Raw genomic sequence first — 7050 nt, 5'->3', positions numbered from 1 at the left:
AAACATTCACTGATGCTCCTGAAGGAAATACGATGCATTAAGAGCCAATTGAAGATCAAGGTAAATTGTACTTGATTTGTTTTCCGGGAAACATGCAAGTATCTTCTGTTGCTTCTGAAGGGCAGTACTAAATGGGAAAAAATTATATTTCTACAAAATAAGAAAAATTTGGACATCTTCATCCTGTTCAAAAGTTTTCACCCCCTGGCTCTTAATGCATCGTATTTCCTTCAGGCGCATCAGTGAATGTTTGAACCTGTTTTAATAGTTGTGTTTGAGTCCCTCAATTGTCTTCAGTGTGAAAAGATGGATCTCAAAATCATACAGTCACTGCTGGAAAGGGTTCAAATATGCACAAGATGCTGGAAAACTGAAGAATCTGCAGGACATGGAGGATTTTTCTGAAGGAACAGTGCTCAGTTTAACTGTTCGGAACAAACAAGGGACTCATGAACAACCATCACAAAACAAAAAACAGTTGTGGATCATCCAGGTAACCCCACACAGTATTAAGAACCAAACTTTTGAACAGGGTTATTTTAATAATTTCAGCTATTGTTTTGCCTTGTGGACTAAATGTAAACATCTTTTATGTCAAATATCTTACCCAGGACAGTACTAAATAAAAAATAACATGCGTTTTGTATGATCTCTCTTATTTTGTTCAAATTACTCGCATTTTCACAGATTCTGCAAGGGGTTCACAAACTTTCAAGTGGCACTGTATGTGTGTATGTATGTTTGAAATGTATATAACATGTTTATTCCACAGTCCACAGAATAGGCAGAACAGGTCGATCCGGAAAGACTGGAGTAGCCACAACATTTATCAACAAAGGATGTGGTAAGTTTTTAACATTTTTTTAATTATTATTATTATTATTATTATTATTTATTTATTTATTTTTATATATAGATTGATCTTTGGTGTCTCTCTGTCTGTTTTCATTTCTTGTTCCTCCTTCCGAGATTAAATTACCACACACAGTGAATTATAATTTCAGAGAATATAGATGTAATTGCGCATTAAAATCCTTTTTTCATAGATGAGTCTGTACTAATGGATCTGAAAGCTCTGTTGGTTGAAGCCAAGCAGAAGGTTCCTCCTGTGCTGCAGGTTCTCCAAATGGGAGACGAGATGATGCTGGATATTGGAGGTACAAATGATGCACTTATTGCTGAAACAAGCTTATATAGCCAGTTGAGCGCATGCCCAAAATTATTGCAACATTTGCCTGGTTGTGCAAAGAGGATCTGCAGCGCTCAAAAGTGTAAGATAAAACATTTTATAACATTTTTATTTTTATTGATTGATTGCTTTTTTCAATCCTAGGAGAGAGAGGCTGTACATTTTGTGGTGGTTTGGGCCACAGGATCACAGACTGTCCCAAACTGGAGGCCATGCAGACAAAACAGGTCACCAACATTGGCCGCAAGGACTATCTGGCCAGCAGCTCCATGGATTTTTAATGCTGTCTGCTACTTTGTCATCAAATCTTTCCTTGAGAGAGGCTCCTGTATCATGTCCGATGTCATTTTGTGCAAAATGCATTATTCTTGGAACTCCACTTTTTTTTTTATATCAGTGAAACTATCTTTTTTGTTGCAAAATACAGTCAAAAAGCTTTGCGTAAGAAAAAAAATATATTAAAGTTAGGTTTTACTAGAGTTTTCAGTAGGTTTTGCTTCATAATGATGTTGTCATGTAATAATGTAACAGCTGAGTTATTACAGTATTTATCTGAAACCCACTCAGGCATGTTTTTGACAGTTAAATTGTTTATTTGCTACACATCCAGTGTAAGTAATGGTCACCTCATGCACCCTCTTTACTTAATGAAACCAAATGCAATAAAATTCTTCTCTGAGACTGTATCTCTGGTTATGTCTCTTTGCCATGTCCTGTTTACAACTAAGCTTAAGTGATTGTTAAAGAGACACATCAATATAAAGTTTTCAAGGTTCGAGGAAACCAGTGGGGACCATTTTTAGCCACTTGCTGGTGAATGACGTGGCCCCTCAACCTCACGGAAACATTTGCTTAATATCAGGTTTAGCATCACACGCCGTCTCTCTCTCTCTTTCTCTTTTGTCAGCTTCTGTAGAAGATAGAGGAACTGGAGCACTTTGAGGCAAACAAGCACAATGGATGTAATCTCTAAAGAGGGTCTGCTCTATTTGCAGGGCGTCAAGTTTGGGAAGGTGAGGTTATTCACTGAAAATGATCATTTTACTCTTAATTCAAGATGGAATTTTTATCTATTTTTTTCAGTATATTATTTAATTCTAGTACTAGCACTACTATTTCATGTGCTAGTTTTTATGTTTTTTATATTGCTTATATTAATAGTATGTTTTATACGGTTTCCTGCTCAACTTCCTGAGTGTTTATTAGCCACATCATAGGATCAACTTGTGGGGGAATAAAGTCACTGAATTAAAATGTCAGACAAATGCATGCATATATTTGCAGGATATTAGAATGAAGTTTATTTGAGATTTAAAGATTCACCAAGTCTTAATTTTCTCTTGCCTTCGTGTCGTTCAAAACCTGTATGAGGTTGGAACAAAGATATTTTGAGAAATATCAGTGTTGCTTTTTTAAAAAAAATTTTTTATATACATACAATGGAAGCCAGTGGGCTCCAATGATGTTTGGTTACCAATGTTCTTCAAAGTATCATTTGTGTTCCGCAGAAGAAAAAAGTCATACAGGTTTAGAATGACATGAGGCTGAGTGAATGATGACAGCATTTTTATATGAACTATCCCTGTAATGTAATTAGAATTTATTGAGGAAGGAATGGTATTTTTGGAAGGAAAAATGTGGGACATACCATTGATAATCACAGTTATAACAGTATTAAAACATTCCTTTATTTACAACAAGCCTTGGGAATTATAGGTGGTCAGAAATCTTCAACTGTACATTATTAATACAGAAGGGAAACGGCAGCTGGTTAACCACCTGAGGTGCTTCCATCTTCATGGTAGCATTTAACGGCCATGAATCATGCATGGGAGATAAAACGAAGAATCGTTTCAGAACTTCTCCCTCCGGCATGCTTTCCCAAAAATCTAACCGGTCCCACTGGAGGAGTACTGAACCAGAGAGTTTGATGTTAAACTCTTCTGAGTTATGCGCCAAAATAATTCATTTTCTTTGCTCTGTTGTATGCCTCAAAACTAACGTCACCCCTTGTTCCTGCAGAAGATATGGCGGAAATCCTGGCTGATTCTGTTCGAGCCCAGCTCTGCAGGGATCGGCCGTATGGAGCTGTATGACATGCGTGATAGAGGGGGGCTGATGGGGTCTGCCGCTGCGAGGCCTTCAGGGCTCAGGAAGACAGACAAACGGGTGATCCGCCTGACAGACTGTCTGAGCATCACTCCAGCCCCAGGAGAAAGCTGTCCCACAGATTGCTCTGCCTTCTTTTTAAACACCACCTCATGCACCTACACCATCGCTGCTCCCACCCAGGAGGACTGGATGACTGTTCTGTGCCAGCTAGCATTTCAGGTATGGAGGTTAGTTGATATTGCAAAGTAGGATGTGTTCTTGGATCAAACAGTCCTGTCAAACAAGTCAAGTCAGCTTTATTTATATTGTGCTTTATACAATACAGGTTTGCAGCAATGAACAGGAAAATAACCGAATCAATGATCCAAATTTCATCAAATATGAGACAAATCCAAATTCCACTGTAAAGCAGCTCTACAAAGACAATAGTGTCATTATTCTGCTCGAAGAATAATTCAGTGTAGGTTTTGTTCAATTCAATAACTGTAAAATTCAACAAGTTCAATTCAACTATAAGCAGCTCTACAGAAGACGGCAGTCTCGTTATTCAGCTTGAATCAGTTTAGTTTCAATGTTGCAAAATTCTTTAATTAAATTTGAACAAATTTGATTAAGCTACAAAGCAGCTCTACAGAAAACAACAGTCATCATCCAGATCTAGTCAGTTCAAGTTTTGCTCTCATCCAATGGTGTAAGTGCAGTCAAATCATTAATATTACTGAATATTAAGTGTCTTTTAAACCCCAACTAAGCAATCCAAATGTGGATTATGGATATGGACATTATGAATAACCCATATTTGGCAGATACTTTTATTTGAATCAATTTACATTGCATTCAGGGAATACGTTTAATTAATGCATGCATACCCTGGGAATCATTCCCATGACCTTGGCATTCACTTTGCTCTACTGTTTGAGCTACTGCTAAAGTTAAAGTGAAATTAATATATGCGTGTGTGTGTGTGTGTGTGTGTGTTAATAAATATTTCAAGAATCTAAGCCAGATAAGAACAAGAATGTTAATCCAGGAACATTGGAGATGGAAAAAATAAAGCATTAGCCTTGTTAAATTCTGCCAGCATGTTGGATCCATTCCAGACTCTTTTCCAGATCCTATCAGTCCATTTTGATACATTCTAATATCCAAAACCAGCAACAGCAAGTTTGTCTGATACCATAAACTAGTTAACACTGCATTTTGTCTCATATCCAAACTAGTTATCAGCTAATCAGCCGAAAAAGGAAACATCTGCCAAGAAAGAGCAGAAAGCAAAAGACAAAGCATTGGTAAAACAAGCTTATTGAATAATACGAGTTGCATCCTCATGACACAAGTCATAATTAGAATGAAGGACATTTTACCACTACTAAAGTGACTAAAGTCAACACATTTATGAAGGACTTCATTTTTTTATGTACAGTTTCACACAACAGCTAAGTCGAAACAGGAAGTGCTGATAACCACACCTTTGAGTCTGATTGCACAAGTTTGTTCATGGTCTTTTTTTTTTTTTTTTTTTTTTTTTTCAAAGAATGATATGATAAAAAAAGAGGAATTAACAATGTACACTTGTTATCAACTGTCTTATATTTTTAGAAGACCCAAAGAACCGAAGATACCAAGAAAGATAAATACACAGCACTGGCTGACAATGAACTGTACTCCACCTGGGGAGCAGGTGAGAATGGGCTCTGAAATACACTTCTCTACCAGCAAAGATGTTTCAGAACCACAATAACAATTATCTGCTGTTAAATTAGGTGTTACCAAACTGTTTGTTGCAGTTGCGCAAGAGGGTGTGTCTTATTGGTGCAGATGTACATTTCCATTACTCAGTGTTTATTGAGGTCAGACACGTCTACGTAAGTGTAAAAGAACAAGAGCACAAAAATAGTCATATTGATTGAATTTATAGTGTTTAGTTTCAAGTTTGTGTTCAGTCTAAGTTCTTTTTTTCTTTTTTTTTCCTCTGTCTTATTTTAATTTAAAAAAAATCTCATTGTTGGTTTTCTGTACTCATACAGACAGACTTCCTTGGTGTTGCGTCATATTTTACGGTTTGTTTTTTCAGCTTCTGGAGGTTTTGGGGGTCTATCTTCTTCCTCATGGAAAAATATTAGGTAGTGCATACCTAGTTTTTCTTAGTATTACAGTGCTCACCCAGAAGTGTGTTAAATAACACGTTCTTTTGCAAAGTTACGTTTTTCTTTTGTGAATGATCGAGTCGAGTCTTAGAGAAACCATTCATCTCAAGCTGATTTGTAACACTGATAACACTAATGCTTTAGAACACAAAGTAACTTGGGAAATTCCCATTTAAAATCATTCCAGTCGCTATATAAGAACATATATATCTGAAAATGTGTTTTTGAGCCACACAGATAATAAATGTGTTTGGGCATAAAAGTATTCAAAGTTTTAGGAACTAAGGACCCTTAGTACATTTAGTAACAAGTGTTTGTTACATCACTTTATCTTAATTAGTAGATAATCATTTGATAGTTGTTTGTTTGTAATAAACTGAAATTGTTTTATTCACCTCTTACCATTTATTTTTCTTATTCTTACAATAGTTCCCTTTCATGGGAACTTCGAACTGCGTCCTCTAGGGGTCGCTATGGGGAACGCCTCGTCGTGACCCGTGTCTGAAGCATACATTGAAAAAACACCAACTCGTTGGCCGGCGACAGCCATGACGTCACTACCGGTGCGACTATAGTATAAATAGGCGCCGGGAGCACACATCATTCTCTTCTTCGTCTTCATTGACTGTTCTGTTTGAAGCGTGCATTCCAAGGAAAAAGTAAGAGTTATCTCTATTTATTATGGCGAGCACTAGCAGAGCATTTAGAAGGTGTATAGTACATATGTGGTAAATATGTAACTAATGTAACATATGTAACAAAACTTGGACTGCAATTTAAAAATAATATTTAATTTATAATTGTTGCAGTGTTCTATTTACTAGACCGATTGTTAATAGACTGTTTTTTTTTTCCTGAGTGGAAGCTATTAGTTGGTCTATAAAAATAAAAAAAAAATAGTAATTTCTCAGTTCAGATCAATATTTCATGCCTATGTACTGTTTATTTGTTTAGTTAGTCGTATACTATGTAAGTATTGTAAAATGTAGTGTAGCCAAATTATTATTATTATTATTTAAAAAAAAAAGCTTTAGGGGTGATACAAGAAACTGTTCAATCCCTGTTGTATGTAATTATGCAAGAAATGTGAAGATGTTTTTGGAAAATTTGGTATACAGCCTTTTTATTCATTTTACATTTTTAATATTCTAATATTAAAGAATCAAGACTGTTTCAAGACCAACCATTCATGTGATCAGTTTCACTGCTTCATAATTCTTGGCCACCCCTGTAAAATATCTTTTGTTCAAGAGGTCTGACCCCAGCGATTGAGGGTTTGTCCAGAGAGACTTCGGTTTGATGTTTTTATGAATTCCACCCCGCAGGCCAGTTCCAGGTGACAGTGCAGAGCACAGATGCGTCTCAAAGGTGCAGGATGTCTGGGTCTTACCTGCTGTCTTCTGAGAAAGAGGCTATTTGTCTGCTGAATCTTAAGACCGGGCAGGCCATCTACCATTGGCCCTACAGGCTCCTCAGGAGATTTGGCCAAGTCAAGGTGCTTCACGAGGAATAAAAATATGCAGCCGTCTTATACTCTACATGCTTGCTCATATAAAATAATTTATATAAAACTATATATACACTACACACTTACATTCAAAA

General features: G+C 36.5%; 2 protein-coding genes across 2 annotated transcripts in view; both read left to right on the top strand.

Moving 5' to 3' along the window:
• The window catches only part of LOC107653305 (probable ATP-dependent RNA helicase DDX41), a 10464-nt gene extending 8577 nt beyond the window's left edge, over nt 1-1887 (top strand). Inside the window, exons 15-17 of the mRNA XM_016439983.1 lie at nt 773-844; nt 1047-1157; nt 1334-1887. Of these exons, the coding sequence (XP_016295469.1) occupies nt 773-844; nt 1047-1157; nt 1334-1470 (320 nt within the window). The 3' untranslated portion in view covers nt 1471-1887. The remainder of the gene's footprint in view (nt 1-772; nt 845-1046; nt 1158-1333) is intronic.
• A 20-nt stretch (nt 1888-1907) lies between these two features.
• Nucleotides 1908-7050, top strand: part of LOC107653337 (docking protein 3-like) — a 9086-nt gene continuing 3943 nt past the window's right edge. The window contains exons 1-4 of the mRNA XM_016440027.1: nt 1908-2202; nt 3212-3520; nt 4901-4982; nt 6774-6943. Of these exons, the coding sequence (XP_016295513.1) occupies nt 2146-2202; nt 3212-3520; nt 4901-4982; nt 6774-6943 (618 nt within the window). The 5' untranslated portion in view covers nt 1908-2145. The remainder of the gene's footprint in view (nt 2203-3211; nt 3521-4900; nt 4983-6773; nt 6944-7050) is intronic.

The sequence above is a fragment of the Sinocyclocheilus anshuiensis genome, unplaced genomic scaffold, assembly GCF_001515605.1.
Source record: "Sinocyclocheilus anshuiensis isolate Anshui unplaced genomic scaffold, SAMN03320099.WGS_v1.1 scaffold103, whole genome shotgun sequence".
Taxonomy (NCBI): domain Eukaryota; kingdom Metazoa; phylum Chordata; class Actinopteri; order Cypriniformes; family Cyprinidae; genus Sinocyclocheilus; species Sinocyclocheilus anshuiensis.
This window is presented reverse-complemented; position numbering and strand designations above follow the sequence as displayed.